We start from the raw sequence: 20,385 nt of genomic DNA on the forward strand, positions 1-20,385 counted from the left end.
CAGAGTGAATGAGAATTATATCTGGTACATAAAGACAAGACACATACATGAGGAGATTAAATCTAACTCAATCAAACCTTGTGCCATTGTTTGTGTATAAAAATCCCTTTTTCTATTCATTTTCTTGACTAATAATATCTTCAATTAGTGACGTGGATACTTCTTTCAACAAAATGTACATGTCATAGCCACATCTTTCACATTGGATTATAGAAAAAATTCTGATGGAGCTCTGCACTTTATTCTCTCAAACCCTTTGCTAAAAGTTCACAAAGAGGGTATCAAATATAAAACTTGAACTTCTTCAAAATAAGTGGCTACTCAGATACATTAAGAATCCATTAAGGTGAGAGAATATTTTTATAGAGAATGCACTTTTGATTTTCACAAGTCTAAGGCAGGTATTTCTCCTTTATCGAGTATTTACCAATAAATCAGTGTACTGATATTGTGTGCTACTGTGCTTAAAATAAATCTGAGGGTAAAAGGCCTCAGAGGTTGTTGTCTTGGCAACCAAACCTCTATAAAGCAAATGTCGCATCATCCATAACAATGTGAGAGTGGCAATGAAAAGAAGGAATCAAATTCTGTACGGATATAAATCAAGTATTAAGAACATGTTGTCTTGTATAGTTTAGACATATGCAACTAGATTTTAGAAAGACGAACACAGAACAATCTGACGATATCTGCTGCTAGAAAATTACATGAGAACGGCAACATTCCTTACCCACGATTTTATTCTTTGAAGTAAAACCTTCCCATTTTTATTGTGATGACAAACTGAGATTTTCGTTAATATGTAAATGGTATCCACAAACGTCTGATTCTACATTGTGCTTCTGCAAGATCTCAGCCTTTGCTCTTCTCTCCCAGTGCCTCTCAGTTATCCCAATCCAAATCTCTTATCCATCTGTGTATTCCTCTGGCAGGAGCAGATATTGACTGAAATAATAGTGTAGGAGATTCATGTTCAACATTGGCTCGGCTGCTTGGTGAACAAGGCAGACAGCTGCAGCAGCAGACAGTCATGTCAGCTTGGGCAGCGTACGAGGGACTGAACTGGATCACACGATCTGATACCAAATTCTTTGCACCGGCTGTCACTAATCAGGAATACAGGGACAATTAGATCTGGATAAGGAAATGTGGGGTGGCAAAAATGCATTAACACCGACAATGCAAAAATAAAATCTCTTGCCAAATCCTTGCATATGTATAAATGTTTAACTGCATGCATGACAGAGAGTGAATATAAAGGCACTCTATATATAAATGCAGTGTATGTGTAACAGGGATGTCACAATATGAGATTTTGGTGTCACGACTAATGTCTGAGGAAATATCACCGTTTCACAGTTTTCTCGATGATTGATACTATAGAAGGAAAAAGACAAGAAATATATAGCTAATTAATATAGCTAATAATATAGCAATGAACAATGCATGAATAATTATTATTATAATCATCAACTATATCCAGTTAGTTATTATAGTGTAACATTTGGCAATTTCAAAATAATTTACAATGGTTAATAGGAAGAGAGAGAAAAAGTGTGTGTGTGTGTGTGCGTCCTCCTTCAAACTGGTCAGAAACCGAAAGTAAACAAGGATTTCTCCTCTCACTGTCAACTGCGCCGATGGAGTTTTAGGGCCAGTGTTCATTAGCTAGTTTAATTTTTTTACATTGATCTGGGAATACAGGTAAAGATGAGGATCTCAAAGATGCTGCAACATGTTTGACATGTTGGAACCTTTCGCAGTCACTTTTCGCTGGCACCTTTTGCAGATTGGATATCAATCTTCTTCAATGATGCCCTGGTCATTTTTTAGATTTAAGGCATTTTTTTGGAGGAAATAAGGCTGGTATGTCAGTTCCCTCTGACATTTTTAGAGCATGCCTCTTCTCAACTAACGTTTCAGGTAGGTGGCTCACAAACACAAACAAGCACACCGGACACACACAAAACGTGACTGGCGAGAGAAAATGTCACCGCACAGCACACACACAAACAAACAACGTGACTTGCGAGATGCCACACACCATACTTAGATATCGTAGTTTTTTCAATTCTTACGGATGTGGGTATGCTGTGAGTCCTTCATCTTCACAAAGATATGCTGTTTTCTATCCTGACCCCGAGCACAGAAACGAGACGCAAGAGGCGATTTCTCTGGAGATATGATGAGACGAACGTTTCATGTGAGCCTCATCATCTTTCCATTACGTACGATAATATAGAAGTGTGCGGATCAAACATGAGGCTCATATCAAATCAGGCCTGGAAAAGCCAATTACACTGACAATAATCTCCTGCTGTACTGCTGCCGGCGTGTCTCCAAACGAAGCAACAAATACCTGAAATACAAGGACCAAAGTGGAGGGTCATTGCGGGAAGACAAGACACTTAAACAGACAAAGTGTGTTTGTGAATGCTTGCTCATTAGGTAACACAGTTGGTAAGAAAAATATGTTATATTTGAGTAAGCAGAGCCTTTTTTGGAGTTTGCTCGCCGTCTAATGAATATCTTTCTGTTAATTAAGATAACAAAATCTTGATTTCTCAGGAAGACACATTGCAACACTGTGCTTGCAACTGTCATACTATGGCCTATGGGGGTGGACAGCAATGAGGTTTAGGTGAACTGTAACATCATTGCATGACCCTGTCTAAAACCCAGGGGTTCTCAAGACAAGACAGAGGACAGAAAGGCTGGTCGATTTGAGACCTGTGTATGACCAAAACCAGAAGGTTAATGTGGGTCGGTAGATAGCTATGGCCTTCTTGGAACATAGCCTTGGGCACAAGCATGCAATCTGAATGACAGCACTAAGCTATCAGCTGAATGCATACACTAAGTTGTGTGGATCAAATATAACCATACAGCAGCTACAGATAAATGAAAACAGCACAAAATGGTTCAACTTTACCTTAAAACCCATAATTCCATAGTGCAATTTGCACAACATCATAGCCTCAATCCCCTTTTTGTGAGTGTCGAGCATTTTCAATAAGGGTAGGTAGTTGTCTACAATTTTCAGACTACTCAATACACTCCATTGATTTCACAAATAAAGTTCAGTTTACCTGTGACGCAGACTGAAATATTACCAAGCTGTATACTGTCTTCTGCGGCTGTGATGGCAGCTTTCCAAAATTCAACAAATAATCCTGTCCAAAATAACGGCCATTTGAAAAGGTATGTTTCTGAAAGGGAAGGCTTTTATCGATTTGAAGGGAAAAGGGGAAAAAAAGCATTTTCAAGCCGACGGCATCTCATTTGTTTGTTTGCTTGTTGTAACTGGCTAATTAATTCCCAGAAACATTCAACAGCTCTCCCCGCAATTAACCTGAGTTTCAATGATGTGGCTTAACCTCGACAAGTACCTTTAAAAATAATAGCCCTCGAGGACAGCAAAGGGCACAGTGTTTGTGGTGTTGCTACATGGTTCAGAGAACACGAATGATCTCATCAACTGTTTGAGTGGCCTCCCATAATCCCTCAGCATGTGCACACATAAGTGCCAGAGGAGCGTGAAATGAGTGGGGGGGGGGCTCTGCCGCAATGTTTCCCAGCACTGGACAGGGTTGTCTGTGACGGTGATACTCGTTCAAGTCCTGGACAGATGGAGAACTGGAATGGTAGCACAATGAAAGCTGAAGGTTTGGATTGATGGAATCTCTATTTACATAAATACCCTTAATATGATTAGCAACAGCATACTAAATTCAACGTGAAAAATTATCATGGACATTGTCTTTTAGGCAACCACTGTCTCTGGGTTAGAGGTGGGATGTGATTAACATATGAATGCAATTAATATTATGAAGTATTCTACCAAGGACCTGCCTCAATGAAGCTAAAACTAAAAATGTTAAAAGAGTAGATCCATTCCATCCATCCATCTATTATCTGTACTGCTTATCCTTTCAGGGTTGCAGGGAAGCTGAAGTCAACCCAAGGTTCACCCTGGACAGGTCGCCAGTGTATCACTGGGCCGACCTACAGAGACAAACAACAATTCAGACTTACATCAATACCTACGGCCAATTAGAGTCTTCAGTTAACTAAAACCCAATCTGCATGCCTTTGGACTGTGGGAAGAAGAACCCAGAGAAAACCCATACAGATATGGGTAGAACATGCAAACTACATACAGAAAGATTCTTGCTGTGAGGCTACTGTGCAAACCACCACACTATTGTGCCGCTGAAAGAGAAGAGTCGCATGAAATCCCGACTGATAATCTCACTATTGTAATGATTCGGGCTTTGTGCAAAAGAAGAACCCTTGTGCTTCCTCAATCAGCAGGTGAAGAGCAAGAAACATCAAGCAGCTCCCTTTGAGGTACATGAGAATAAATGAAGCCTTTCCTTGCTATGCCCTTCCCTGAGTGCTCGACTTCACAAGGTCGCTCAATCACACGCAGCTCCCCTCCCTGTGGCATCCAAAGGCTCCATCTGATCACTGGCTGCCTCCCCCTGGCCCCATGGTGTGAACCAGGTGCTGCGATGACAAAACACTCCTGGCAGCAATAAGAGAACAGAGAGAGCAGAGCTCAATTAGCCCGAGCTCCAATCCCAGATCCTCTATTGATTTCCCACGGATGAGGAATGGCAGACAGGAGAAAGCTCAATCAGACATGCCCACGAGACCTGTCTCTCTCTCTCTCTGTATATGAGTGTGTGAGAGAGTGTGAGAATCACCAGGGGATGAATTGGTGCCAGACAAGGTGTCGGGATCAGGATTAATACATCAGCAATCCATAATCTTTCTGCATACATGATAGTTACGTGATAGTGTTGTCTTATGGTGGGGCTAACACTCACCCTAACCTTATACAGTGCTGCGCTGTCCTCACCCAAATCAAATGGAAAAAAGAGATAGACATGGCATTAGTTCCCTGATGGGCGAATCAATCTGAAAAGTCATCAGCTGCCTGGTGCATCTCTGGACAATTCCTTCACTTCCTCAAATTAACCTTCAGGATAGGAATGTATAGGGTGTGACAACCCCATCTGTCCTTCACTTATGGCTTGAGCCTTCCTTCCTATGTGCAAATTGTACACTTTGGCCCAAATTCATGACATTTAAACCAATTTGTTATTTAGTCCATTAGAGTGTACGGATGTTTTGTATTTTCGGAGTTTGGGTTAAAGAGTTTAGGCAATGGAGAGTGTATGTGAGGGAGCGTGGATGTGACCTCATATGTTATGTCCACTGTTCAAGTAAGAGATATTAACCCTGCCCAAACCCAAATGGGTAATTGAGTTACATGCATAAATGAATACCACTAATGGTGTTACACTTCATCTCACACATGCACAACTCTGCAGAATTGCTCACCCACTTGAGTACTATATGTCCAGCTGGGTCTTACTGTCTCGATCTTGATCTTACTTTTTCTGTCTTTTGACTATTTTAAGACAAGTCATATAGTTTGTTTTAAAACTTACATGCTTTTAAAATAATCACAATGTTGGGTGAAACTCCCAGCCAGTGTCCAACATGCATTCAGCCTTGGTCAGGAGCAGTTTTGCCCTCACCCATTCAGGTCAACTGCAACACTATTATTTTCAAAGTTTCCCAGAACACAGTAATTGCCTATAGCACATCAATAAATATAACACATCTTTTGTGTATGGCAAAAATATAATGTTTTGCATAAGTATCATAGCAACTTCCTCAAAATAGAATCACATCACTGCCTGTTACATTAGTAGCTGCTTCATAAGGTATTCTGTTTTTAACAAGAACTGCTCTTATTCAGCTGTATCCACCTGTCAGTTCATTTAAATCAACTCTTCTCCCTTCTTTTATTCAAGTCCTACAAACTCTATAGGCTGGAGCTCTGAAGTCTGGGCAATGTCAAGTCAATATGAGCTGTACTTCAGATTCAAAAAACATTCCACTACTTTGAGGTGTGTTTTCCATTCTCTTATCAAAGAAGTGATCATGACACATGAGTGTGTCTCACAAGAGTCACAAGTAAGGAATGAACAGCATAAACACAGAGTGCTACATCCTGGAAGTTTGTTAACATTTTGTCACATCTGGTTCCCATGTCCCAGGGTTTTCATTATAAAGGTGTTTTGTTAGATGCCTGAAATAGGGTGTGCGGTTAACACAAGCTCAAGACATATTTGAAATTTATTCTATGAAATAAAACACATCAGTTTTCTAAGTTGTGTTTACACTCAGCGGTGGTGATATTGAAGTCATGTGACGGTGGTGTAGTTTCTATATAGTCTAACATTCGATTTTTAATTCAGGCAATTGTATTAAGACTACACGCATTTAAAAAGGGTGTGCATTTGTAGAGATTACCTTGCTGTAAAAGATGTGCAAGTATAATAAACTTGTTTGTCCGATATTATGTTCTGCAATAACCAAAAAGTCATTTAAGAATTCTCCATAGCTCATCTGTTAGACTTCAAACTTGGCAGGTGTATTTCTGAGGACCCAGGTAAAGTAGAGTTGCCTGTGAAGTTGTTTTGATGAGTGGTCCTTGAGAAAACATCCTTTTCTATATATTACTTGATATATTAAAATTGTTGATCTATACTACAAGGGCAATTTGCCATTTTAATCTCATTGGGTTACATGGCATTTACTGCGCTTTTCTACAAGTTTTTTGTGCTAAAGATACGATTCTTCTATGCTATATTTTGTTGTGCATTGGATGTTTCACCTCTGGCATTGTGTAGTGTTGTATTTACTGTGCTATTCACTCGCCAACTAAGTAGTTTTGAGCAAATGGCTCTGGGGGCAGTTCACTAATCTGAGGACACGGACTATGAATCTGAGAGCATGGTTTATAAACTGTTCACACACACACTTCTTAACCACAGCCTGCACATTAACAGAGGCTTGATACCTTTGTATATTCAGTACGTTTCTCGAATGGGTGATTTGTGTCAACTTATTTGCATGATGCTCTCAAGGAAGCTGCAAACTGGATTAATGCAGGCCAAGCAATAACATTAAAGTGAGCAGTGTGACATACTTATACTTTATATATAAATTGCATCTATTTGACTCAATGAGAACAGATATCAGATGCCATTTATGATTCCATCATGTTCAAATTACAGCACTGATATGATATATTAAAAAACTTGAAGGCAAAACCTCACCTATGCTAACAATGTTACATTTTTACAAATAAATGGTAGTTTAAAAAGCTTAAATCTTCTTTGGGGAAAACCATCTCAACCACTTAAATCAATACTTTGACAGAACAGACATACACCTACTGTAAATTTGAAGTATAGGAAATTTGTTTCATGGTCCCTATAGGCTTGTCTATTCGATGTATGCAAAAGAGGGTGAAATAAGAGAAACGGAAGAGAAGGAAGGCAAGCGCATCAACTCCACTTCATTCTATAGATCTGTCCTTCATTAATGTTGCACAAATGAGTGTTGAACTTTGGCCCCTATATGTTAGAGGCATTGAATCAGCAGCCTTGAGTGCACAAACACACCCACAAGCTATATGCACAAATGAAAACATAATAATACAGTGGGCTGAAGAGAATGGCCATATGTACCTACACACAGAGCAATTACATTTATTCAGCTGTTGGTGAATATATATTTCAAGGTCTAACACAGGGTCAGTAGAGTCTGGGTTTAGCTCATAACACAGGCTACATTACCGCAGTGATTTTAAATGTGCTGGAGCAGAAGAGGTCCCATGATACAGGAAAAACCCAGCGTATATCTGTCACTAACACAGGCCTTTAATGCACTGTAAGCAAATCTGCAGGAAAAACCATTATATGAGGTGGAGCTTTTTTCATATAATGGCAAACCAATGCAATGACCTAAACAGCCCATAACTGAACAAATAAGAAATATATCAGGCAGAGAGTCACTTCTCCCTTAAAGCACACAGCCGCCCCCTAAACTATCTGCCTTTTACAAGCAATGCTCACTCTTCCTCTGGCCTGGCCTCAATATGGCAGCCCCAGTGTGTTGGCTGGGCTAAGTACTCGTCCCTCCATGGCTGGGTCCCTATTTAGTACTTATATAATATTCTACACACTGGGAATGAACTCCATTACCGTGGTAGCATGTTTTCTCCCTTCTCTCCTTCTCTCTGTGGCTTTACGTTGCTCGTGTTTATAACACAGGGAGCTGGCATCTCCCACAGGTCTTCCGCTTCAGGTAGAGGGGATTTATTTCCCTCTAAAATAACACAAAATGGGGCTGTCACATCACAGGTGACTCTTCTGATTAAAAGCTGTTGGGTTCCATGGGGGGCTGCATGTGTGTGCAGATGTATGTATGACGTGGGTGTGACAACACAAGCATGTTTTCGCACCCGCGTGTGTTTCTGTGTGATTTCCATCTTAGTGGTTTGTCGCAATATTCAAGAGACACCGCCTTGTAAAATAGGCCTCTTTTTCCTTCTTTCCTCTGCAGGAAAGGATGATGCACTTTTCATAACACATTCCTCTGGTTTGAACCAGGGGCACTGGCTCTCTCTAACTTCATACATGTTGAAGCACATTAGACATGGGCTCAGACATCTCCATACGAGCATGAGAAAGACAGTGCCTGGGCTCTTACAGGATTTAGCTAGCAGGCATGCAACTGAGGGGAACTCCTCACAGTGACTTTAATAGGATTTAGCTGGATGAAAGGCAACAGGGAAGAAAAGAGGGATACAAAGAAGCAGAGGGATGTCAAGAAGGAATAGGAAGACGAGGAGGGAGGGGAAAGACCCAGTTGATGAAATAGTTAGATGAGAGATTGGTAGGAGACACACCAGGGTGCCACTACTCAGTAAATGTCCAGGTACGCATCACCGGTGAATAATATCAATAAAGACTCTTTCAGAGAAAACAGAAGACAGGGCTGGAGAGGGAGTAACAGTGGTGCCCCCCCCGCAGAGGTGGAGATGAGACTTTGGAGTGTAACTGTGACAACAAGGAGAGTGGTTAAAGGGGGACCACAGGTGAGTCAAAGCAGAGTCACTGAGCTGGAAAGAAGCAAAATACTCTGGCACTTTTCTCAGGGGCTAAAGCACCAAGGGGCAAACAAAAGCAATGTGATTATGCAACATTAACACATGCACATACAATATACCTCCATATTTGCCTGGGAGGTGTGTGACCTAGCTGAAATAGTGCTAATTGGAGCAGAGCACGTTGCATGCCTGACTGGTCTTAAACAAGAATGCGGCTGTAGCATGCAACAAGCCAACAGGTAACAACCCATTGCAAACACGATGGGCATGAACAAAGAATAAGGGTTTTAAAGATTGCCGATCAAAACAAAAATTCAAATAAATGATTAGGAATTTAACTGGAGGACGTCATTTCTCTCTACTGTCACAACTCTGCTAATCCTTTAGATAGAAAAAATTTGAACACGTTAAATGTTTGCAAATTTGTGATGAAGCCATTTAACTCTACTTTTAAATATAGCAATGTTGAAATATATATATATACACAGTTCAAGTGTAGAACAAGGAATTAGCACAAAATATATTAAATGTGGCAAAACAAATAAGCATAAAAAATTGATTTTAATTTGTGACATCATTTTTTGGGCAATATAATTACTGGTTTGATACAGCGACAGCGCCAATACAGACACAGTAACAATAAGGTTGTGCTTTATAAAAATGTCATCATTTACTCTAGCCTATAAAAATTACAGAGAACAGCCTTAAGCCCCGAGAACAAAATGGATGTTGAGATGGACAAAACATCCATCTGCCACTTTCAGTACGGCACAGGCACAAGGCAATAACGAGGTTATTTGGCTGTTGGTATTTGCTGCCTGGTCCTGCTTGCCTACAGGTGATGTGAGGGAAACCTCAATAAATTCAGCCATTCTGTCAACAAACTGTTCCTTATGTGGATATGAAGAAAGTGGAGCTATTTATTTTAGCATGAAAAATAAATGCGTCTCCGCTTCTAAAGCCGGGGGCCAAAATTCAAACAAAGCTGAGTGGTCTAGCAGAGCTACATAACATCTCACACATTAAAAACACACACTAGGCCACACAATTGCGTTATGATTCACTCTTTTCTTCTGATGATTTCATTTGGACTCTTTTCCCATCTTCATGTTGTTCCAACTTCAAATACAGTATCCCCTTTCTTTCAGAGAATAATAATGTTTAAGTTAATGAATGCTGTGCGGGTAGATAGAGGGGAAAGTGAGCAAACAAGAAAAAGGAGGCTTTGTCATCTCAGGCTCCGTCTCTGCTATTCGGTGCCAGCAGTAGACTCACATCGCTTCCACTCGTCTCAGCACAATGAGCCTGAGACTTCAAAGCGGAGACCGAGAGGGAGAGCGCGAGAGGAGACGGAGCGGAGGGAGGGGGGGGGGGACAAAAGTGTGGAAAGCGAACGAGGAAGAAAGACGGCAAAATACCTGTTTTTGAGGAAATGTGTGTTGTCATTACAGCAGGATATTCCCTGCTGTACCATCTGCCTGGCCGCTCGATGCACTTCTCTCTTTTCCACAGTGCATAAACTTTTTAAATCTTCCCAGTCAAAAGTCACAGTGGTCTCTAATAAAAAAGCACAGACTCATATACGCGGCATAACAGTAATGGCCTTCCCTGCAGCAGCTATTAAACTCATTTCATGCCGTGCCGGTGAAAGCAGGCGCCCTCGTGCTCCAAACTATTAACTGAGAGGAGAAGAAATATTGTTCTCCCATTCTTTAGAACAATAACAATGAAAAATGTGAGTCTGTGTATAAATAATCAACAAAGGGTTGGATATCTGAAGACCATGAGTAATGATTGTCTTTACAATTAAGGCAAATAGGAAGCACAGCCCTCTCATCATATCATATTCACAAATGAAATCAATAATTTTTGCCTCGTCACCTTCACCTTGCTGATGTTAAATTTTAATGTAAAATTTCCATCTCATATTTTGGACTTTGGGAATGGAAAATAAAAAAGAAACTAAAGGCAAATGAGCAGCTCCCTCTCTCATTCTTACTTTGAGATGATTAAAATTCCCTCCACATATCAGAGCAGGTTTCTCAACTCCCCTTGTTGAAATGCTAATGGTGCTTACAACCCAGTTTAATGTCAATCCTATTTTACTCCCCCCCCCCCGTTGGGGAGGAGCACCCTGTCTCTATTTCCATACACAGCAGCAGGAGGGACAGGCAGCAGACTTACTCCCCCATCTGGATCAGGGGAATCGGCCCAAGACAGAAAAAGGAGGAACAGGAGGAGGTGGAGAAGAATCACTCCAGTGTTGTATATATTGGGGGGGGGGGGGGGGGGGGCAGATTTTAAAATCTAATTTTTCTACCTTGGTTAAAAAGGGTTCAATAAAAACAGATGCCCCATACTAGGAGAGAGTGACAAGTCTTGTAGTTTTCCGTTTCCATTATTGATCACAATTCTTTTTTTATCCACCATATTCAGTTTTATTTCCCACCACATGAATTCACTGAACAGAATCTGCACACAGTGGAAATGTGAGTAAGGCAATATATCACCTGCTGGGGGGTCATGGTTGGTGGGCTTTAACGTTGGCCTGTTCACTGCTGTGTGATAAATATGGTGCAGATACTGTTGATGCCATTTACAGGCCCTCACCACTAACACTGAGAAAAAACATCCAACTGTGTATTAGGTTTGGATATATTCAAGTATCCCAAAGTGTAATATTGACAGAATGTTTATTTTAAACAGCAGACTGTGAAAGACAAGCAGATTATTGATTTGTTTGTGTTCACAACCTCTCCATTATTTTTTAAAGTTTACATTAATCGAGTGATCCAGCAAGTTTACAAAATCGACATAGATATGTTAAGGAAACGTTCGAGTGCTGTAAGCTGCGACAGCTTGTGCCTCAATAAACTGTTGAGGTGTATTTGCTTTAGTATTTCATCTCTAGTAGATCACTAATGCAAAGCTGTAACTGAATTTGGCAACTCTCACATGAGTAGATATATTTTAAAATTAGCGTGAAACATATGTTTTGAAAGCATGTGTCAACAGTATCAACTGCTCATCTTCATCCTGTACAACCAAGCTGTGTCAGAGCTGCTTATACGGCGGCAACTTGAGACCAGTACAGCGGTGTAGGAGTGACAGCGAGGAGGAGGAGGTGGGTATTTGCAGTGCGATGACTGTCAACACGCAATCAGCACTGCAGCGTCGTTACAGGGCTCGTATTGTTTAGTTTGGACTTATTAGCTTTCTGAACATGGAGCTGAATCACTTCTAAAAGACCCCAAACTGCCATCCACTAGAGCTGCGAGCCTTTCAGAAACATGCTCGATTTTTGTGCCGTCTATAGAAAGCCAAGGTCTTTACAGAGGAGAGATTTGCCATGCCACTGCAAGTGAAAACGAAGGCATATAATCAGACAGGCTCCCAGAGTCTGCTTCACTCAGCGAAACATGGACATATGCCAAGGTCCCTCGTCTAATGAGTGCTGTGATATGACAAGATGCACGACTGTAGTATGAAATACAAGCGAGTCCGCTTTGAAATAAGCAATTATATAATTAAATAGTAAATAAATTCTGCATTTGATTGAATCAAGTTACAGTAAGTACAAAAAAACATCAACCTTTTTTTCCCCAAGTATTTGTTCCTACCTTAGGATCAGCAGTTAGCATCTTAAAGGCCTCGTACACCTGCCTCTCTTTGACTCCTCCGCCCAGGTCGAGGAAGTTAGCGGGCTTTCCCCCGTGCAGGTCAATGATGTCACATGTGGCCATAGCCAGTCCAGCTCCATTCACTGTGAAAATTCACTAGGTCAGTTCAAACAACGCAAAAAAAACCAGCAACTCAAAAGCAGATATAGATTTAGCTAAATGGATGATGTCTTTTCAGAGTGAGACTTATGCCAGGCATGATGAGCCAGTGTTAGTGGTATTAAAACCTGATGTAGATAAAATGTAGTAAAAGTATTTAACTAACATCACAATTTCAGTGTGTCTGTATGTGTGTATGTGGAACACATATCTCGAGAACCATTAATCTTATCAGCTTCACACTTGGCATGTGTATTGTTAAGAGTCCAAGGAGATGAATTTTGTTGCATTTGGAGCGATTTAGATATGTGACATGATATTAAACTTTGAATAAACAATGTAAGGCGACCAGCAATGTAAGGTACATTGTCCATCATGACAAAAGCACAACCAAGACAATGGGGGCTTTCAAGACAATGGAAATGACAATTGATTTTCCAGTTTAGGGTTCTGTGTACTAAGGTGAGCTTCCCCAACTTTGAATAAACAGGTGAACAGCTCTTTGTGCAGCTTCATGGTTCTGTGGACTGAGTCCAGCAGTCGGTATCAACCAGCATCACCACAGGCCAAACAAACAACCCATTCCAAACAGGCATGCCAAGAACAAGCACTGCACTATTTAAGTATCAAAGATTGAAACAAAAGTCTCGGAGTGTAAAATGTGATGCCAACAGCAGTGAGCTAATTAAAATAGCATCACTATCGCTGAAGGACGGATGCCATGTACTGTAAGAACCCCCATAAAAGAAACTAGCAGTAATTTAACAACCAAAGAGCAAATAGCAGAAAAAAAAGTCACGCTTCAAAAGTGAATCAGCTGGAAATCTCCTAATCAGGAACATTCAATGAGTGAAGTCGAGCAACACAGAAAATGTGATTATGACTCGACACTCTACTTCAGAGAAAAGAGTGATGATTAAAAGAGGTTCTGCTATGCTTCTTTGCGGCCCGTGTCATCATTTAGCCAACTGCCTGCGCGGCTACCCTGCTGAGTTGTGTGGGAGCCAAGTGCACACAAAAATGTCTTACCTCATTTGGTTTAGCCAAGCTGAACTTGTGTCCTGGCAAGCTCCCCGACCGAGGTCTCAATAAAAGGGAAATTTGCTTTAACAGCTGTCACTTTGGTGGCTCACAGAGCTCTCAAGGAAGCTGCAGGGCCTTAAAAGCTGTTGTTACTTTAAGAGAGGCTGGGAGCTGGGGATGCAGGATGGGGTGCGTGTGTGTCTATGTGAAGGAGTGGGGGGGGGGCGCGATGCCGTAACACTAACAGACATCTAATGTGTTTATGAGGCTACGGGGTAAGAAGCGAGAGCACCTGTTAGTGCTGCTGTACACTGTAAAAGCTTTGATTTATGACAAGAGAGGGGGCCTTTAATGAGAATGCTAACAATCTGGCTCACTGGAGACTTTCTGGGCGGATTATAGCTAATTAGAATGCATTGGTTATGGCAGCATTCCTTCTGGAGTCTTCAGAAAGCTGCTTGTAAATGTGGACTGGAGGAGAGCCCAGGCAGCCTTTACTTTGACTAAGTTTTAACTGTGTCCGAGCTTTTCACTTATGTGACTTAGGAGACGCATTAAAGCCTTGTGTCAGAAGGGGGTTCGCGTTTTAGGTGAATGTGTGTGTGTCATTGTCTGTGTGCAGGAATCAGCCTGTTCTGTCATGAAGTTTTGTTTCCTTACCAAAACAAGCAATGTTTCCATCCAGTCCGATATACTTGAGGTCCCACTTGGCTGCCTCCATCTCTATGGGGTCGCTCTCAGCCATGTCGTCCATGGCAAACACGGCCTTCTGACGGAACTCGGCGTTGTCGTCGAAGTTGATCTTTGCATCAAAGCAAACCACTGGGGCAAATGACACGGAGGAATTGTGGATATGACGAAGACAGAGTTAGGAATAAAGAAGGCAACAGAGGAAACACAAAAGTGAAACAGAGGAAAACGGCAGGCGAGGGAAAAGGGAAGAGACGCAGGGTTTCTGACATAAAAAAAGCTAATTATCTTTTCTAAAACCTGAAATTAATGAACTGAGGAGTGTCCCTTTGGCCTACCTTCCTTAATTACTTCAGAGGTGGGCTCACCAAGGCATGTGTTTTTGACATTGCCTCCATGGAATAGACCACTATAGTAAATTGACATTTCCTTAAGACTTCAAAGAGAGTACATTTCAAAGAGAACGCACTCAGAGCTACCTGAAAAAATATCAGGTAAGAAATGTAATAAATTAGTCGAAGAGATTTCTCTGTACACAACAGCACTTAAACAGTGAATGTAACTTAGAAGAATAGTTCAATGTCTAGCGGAAATGTGCTTCTTTGCATTCTTGCCAAGACGTAAATGAGAAGATTGCCACCACGCTTAGCTTAGCATGACTGGAAACGGGAGAAAACAGCTCGCCTGGCTCTGTGCAGAGGTTGGAAATTCTGCCTACCAGCTCTCCTAAAGCTCTTTAATCAACTCTTCTTCTTTAATTTGTTCAAAAACAAGCTGTGGTTTCCAACAGAGCTCTGTGGCAGACAATATTTCTTAGTTAGGCACCATATCCCTAAAAATCTATTGTTTCCTTTATGGTAAGCTAAGCAAAGCAGCTGCTAGTGCTAGTTTCATATTTACTGTAGAGACACGAGAGTGGTATTCATTTTATTCAATTGTCAGTAAGAAAGTGATCAAGCCCTCTCCGACTCATTTTAACAGGTAGGCCCTGTTCAGACATGCTAAGAACATCCATCCTGAGAGATCCGATCACAAGTGGTCAGCTTCAAGTTCTTGTGTTCACACCTTTTATCAAAATGCATCCTGAATGCGTCTCTCTGACCACTTAAAACAGGATCTCACTTCCGCTGATCTATATGTAAATAGTCACGTACATCATTAGCGTTCGCGAAGACCAAATGAGGTTTTTAATCCACTGCAGGGATCACTCATTAAGTGGTGATTAGTGTTGATATTGTGGCAGTGACCACAAAGAAATTAACGTATGGACACTGAGATGCATAAAAATATTTTGTGTCATTTGTGTCGTTGTGGAACTGTAGCAGGTCAGAGGATGTGAGCTGAGTAGGAGGTCCTTCATATGTGGCCCAGGACACATTTGCATTCACACAATGTGGCCTGAGTGATTGGATCACAGGACGCATTGAGGAAGTATTTGGGTGGGTTGAGATGCTGACCCCTTCTGATCGGATCTCTCAGGAAGAATGTTAATATCAGGTCTGAACAGGGTGATAGACATCTTTAAATGCGTGGTTCAAGAGACTAAGTTAAACAAATCTGAGTTTACAAATTTGAGGCAAAATTGAATTTGTCTACCCATTTGGTTAAATAACCAAGAGAGCAGCCATACACCTTCAAACCATTCTCAATATGGCTGCTATGGTTTGAAGAGCGAGTAAGGTAATGCTAGGCTTGGTAACCTGAAGCACAAAGTTCTCTAATCAACAGTATATTAACTGTAGAAATACAGATACACCACACAATAAACAAAAAGAAAATAAGGGAGCATGGGAATTGACTTGAGTTTTGTTATACAGACAAAGAAACTTAAAACACACACATAGACACACAGCACATGCAGCAGGCGGCCTCTTCTGGGACTGGGGAGTGGACACACTGTGTCCTGCAGGTAAAGTAGCTCTCCCACTACACTATTCTCTTTGTTTTATTTTTGACACATCTATTATTGCAGTCCATCGACAAAATAAATTCAGCTATTACCGAATGAGACACAAAAATACAAATTTTCCACCCTTGAGAAATTCTCCTTGACGATACACGTCTCGTCGAAATGCCTGCCGGAAAATAGCTGCGCTCCCTTGTGACATGTGAACAAATCGAAACCAAAGACCGAGAGTTGGTTTTAATGTGGAGCTTGTCTACACAGCACCACCTGAGCTCAAGCCAGTTTCTCTCTCTGCTGGTGGGAAAAGAAAACTCGCACCTCTCCGCTGTTTGTAAGGAGCCATTTTTTGTTATTAATATTCATAAGGAATCACGAAACAACAAACTTATTTTGTCAGTCTTTGATAAAGCATACTTTGAACAAGAATCTGATGTTGAGCAGACTAAATAACATCAAAGACGTGACGCAGCTGCAGCAGGGTGTTGTACTACGTCTCGATAGCAGTCATCACAGTCAATCTGTGTTCAGGTTCACACATAAGACGATCACTCTTATTTCTTAGGAAGAAAAACAAAGTTCAACTCAAGTTCAGCAGGAGCAGCATCACAACAGCTACAATGGGCTTCATGACTGTGTGTGCTGACTTTGTTATATCTGAATGAAGAGTATTTGAAATGTTGAACCTCCACTCCACCTCCTGATGTTATCGCGAGTGGTGACAGAGGGACTGATATTTATTCACCCCTATCTGTTTTTAAAATTAATTCAAGTGTTATCATCTCCCGGGGAACATGCAAAGACTATATCACAGTGGACTGAGGCAGGGTCTGAGCTCTTGATTCGATAGAAACAGTATTCATTGCTCTACTGGACAATACATTCTTTCTCAACCTAATTACTTTAAGTTAATTTCAATTTAATTTCACACTGAACATGAAATGGACGAGGCTGCCCAACTATAAATAATCCAGAATGGTTATTTCTTAATGTTCCAATTTGTTCTAATCACCCTTTCATTCATTGAAAGTCATTTAACAGAACTATTCCAAGTTAGTGTACGTGAGTCATGTATTTCTACTTCAGCACACTGTTGCAGAAATACAACTAAGACACACAGATAAGAGAATAGTGTGACCATTTTCTGAATGGGGCTTTTCTGTTAAAACACTAGAAGTTAAAATTTGGTTGTTGAAGAATTTGACCACTTATAAAACAAAAATAATAATAAGTAAAATATATTTGATAATGTTTACATAGAATAAAACCTCAAATGTAACATTTCAGTTACTTTAAAGAGTTGATATACAATCTGTAATCGTAGATTTTAGTATGTTTAAGAGTGTGCCGACACCGTATGTGATGCTTACAAGATGTTTTCCTACACATACATAGAATATCCCTGAGTGGATACTGATAACGGATGTGCCTGTAACTGCTGCTGTAATTTCTAGTTCCTCATTACTAGTTGATGATACACTCAATGCCTTTAATTAATCATCAACAACTAAGAAACATCAACATCAACAACATGCAATGAAAATGGAAAGCTCCGCTCCCCGCAGCATCTTGGATTTGGATCCAGACAAGAAGCTGACGTTAGTGTGTTGCAATTACAAATCCTTAAATTCATTCAGACCTGAGGAGGTTGTGTCTCTGTACCTCACAGTAAGTGATTAGTAGGCAGCTGCAAGTTCATGCTAAAATGTTTAATTTCTCAGCCATGTCTAATTATTTAAGGTGTTTAAATATCAGAGAGCTTTAATGTGATTTAGGAGCACTTATTGACAGGAGGGAACAAAACATGAATGGATGCACAGACACACACACACAAGTCAGAAGCCAAGTCAGTACACACACACACACACACACACACACACACACACACACACACACACACACACACACACACACACACACACACACACACACACACACACACACACACACACACACACACACACACACACACACACACAGGGAAATCCTTGTCTCACTATATTTGTGAGCACCCAAATTAGAATAATGCATTCCCTAGCCCCTCACCCTAACCTTAACCATCAGGACCAAACACAAACCCTAAACCTAAGTCTTAATCAACAGTCATGTAAACTTGTGGGATCCAAGATTTCGGCCCCCAAAAGGTTGTAAGGGCCTAATAGCTTTGTGGGGACCTGGCGGTATTAAGACCTCACGAAAATAGTACACACACACACACACACACACACACACACACACACACACACACACACACACACACACACACACACACACACACACACACACACACACACACACACACACACACACACACACACACACACACACACTTTCTATGATACAGGGTACCTTGTCCTTCGGGAGTCTCGCCGAGAGGATTGACTTCGACTTGAGTGGCGTCGACTTTCAGGAACAGATCATAGAGCCTCTTAATCTGATCTGCTGCCTGCGTGGTCCACAGAGGACAGTAATTACCTGATGGTTCGGGTCTGAGCAGCCGGCCCCGCCAAGGCCACTCAGCCTCCCACACAGGCTACATAAAACATGGCAAATCACCTTGAACATCACGCTGTCTGAGCTTGTTTGGCATGAATGTGCATGTTTCTGAGCAGGAAGAGAAAATGTGATTCGCTTGTTTCAAAGAGGTATGAGGATAAGAAAATAATACATGTATTAAAACAAAGAATAGCACACTATGATCTAATGTAGTTGCTTCAGATCAAAAGCTTTTTTTTATCTAAACAACATTTTTTTGTTGTTTCAAATGTCAATACAGGTAGTTATCATAGAATATCGGCATCGTACAGCATCAAGCTGTAATTAAACAGTGCAGCAGCTGACTCATGGTAACCGAAGAGAAGCTGACAATGCAGACACTTAACAATCTCCTTGCACATTTAAAATCAATGCCTATTCAGTGTCCTGCAAAAAAGGATCTCATACAATGGGATGCAACCAAAGCTTAAACATCTTCAACTCTCAGTTTGCTTCTAAGAAGCAGATCTGAGCTAATCTGGTTTCTCATGTCATGAATGAAAAATACAAAATTGGGATCTGATGCCAAGAGTTACATGGACTCTACAGCTAAGCACATGTACTTATAGTGAGTTTAAACCTGAGTTGTCAGTGTGTTGTTTTCCTTTCCTGGCTTCATTTTGCAAGTTAACTTTGCATTGTGGCTTGAAAGCCTTCAGCGCCCATTACCTGTCTCTGCAGAGGTCCTTTGAAACCCAAATTAGCTGCCATGCGGAGCGCCTGGTCGTCGCGCACGCCTTCGAATATATCTATGACTTCCTATGAGAATTGCAGAGAAAGTGATGGAGGGGCAGAGAGAGAAACAAATGGCGAGAGGGAGTGAGAGAGAACTGGAGGCTCAAACACTGGGCTATAATTTGACACAAAGTGAATGTTCACATTAAACTGCCGACATCATAATTAAGTAATGGCAAGCTGCCAGACATGGAGAAAATCGACAGTTGGGACTGAAACTGTGGATTTATGATCATTAGTCGCTCGTATCTTTGACTTTCAGATAGAGAACGTTTTTTCATAGATATAAAAATGCATGAGGGATTTCATGGTTTTCAGCGGTGAAGAAAACAAAAGTATAAAAGTGAAACTGACTTTAGCAGGTATGGACAAGGTCTGTATAAACTCTGGACTTTTTAAAATCGATTTTAATGAGATGAGTGAAAGGTATACTGCGCTATTATGTAGATAGCAATACCACAGCTGTGCGATGCCTATATAATTTGAAATCTTGAGCAGAAATAATGGATGATCTAAATGTCAGCTGGATCTTTACAATCTGCTGCAACGTCTGTGGACTATAGTAAAAGAAAGATATATATAATGATTGTAAATGCAGGCACACTCCATCTGTAATGCTTACATAGTACATCTGTTAACAATGTCCTGTTGCCAAGTAGCAGGGTGACTACAGAGGATTACGTTCTGTAAATGGAACCTAATTAATAGCAATATGAAACACAGAATGCTTTTTATGTGTGTCT

The 20,385-nt window shown here is 40.9% G+C and overlaps 1 protein-coding gene across 1 annotated transcript in view; it reads right to left on the reverse strand.

The window, feature by feature from the left end:
- suclg2 (succinate-CoA ligase GDP-forming subunit beta) overlaps nucleotides 1–20,385 on the reverse strand; it is an 87,158-nt gene that overhangs the window by 25,196 nt on the left and 41,577 nt on the right. Inside the window, 4 exon segments of the mRNA XM_034585700.1 lie at nucleotides 12,598–12,740; nucleotides 14,440–14,601; nucleotides 18,722–18,818; nucleotides 19,577–19,666. Of these exon segments, the coding sequence (XP_034441591.1) occupies nucleotides 12,598–12,740; nucleotides 14,440–14,601; nucleotides 18,722–18,818; nucleotides 19,577–19,666 (492 nt within the window).

Source organism: Hippoglossus hippoglossus, chromosome 5, assembly GCF_009819705.1.
Source record: "Hippoglossus hippoglossus isolate fHipHip1 chromosome 5, fHipHip1.pri, whole genome shotgun sequence".
Classification (NCBI taxonomy): domain Eukaryota; kingdom Metazoa; phylum Chordata; class Actinopteri; order Pleuronectiformes; family Pleuronectidae; genus Hippoglossus; species Hippoglossus hippoglossus.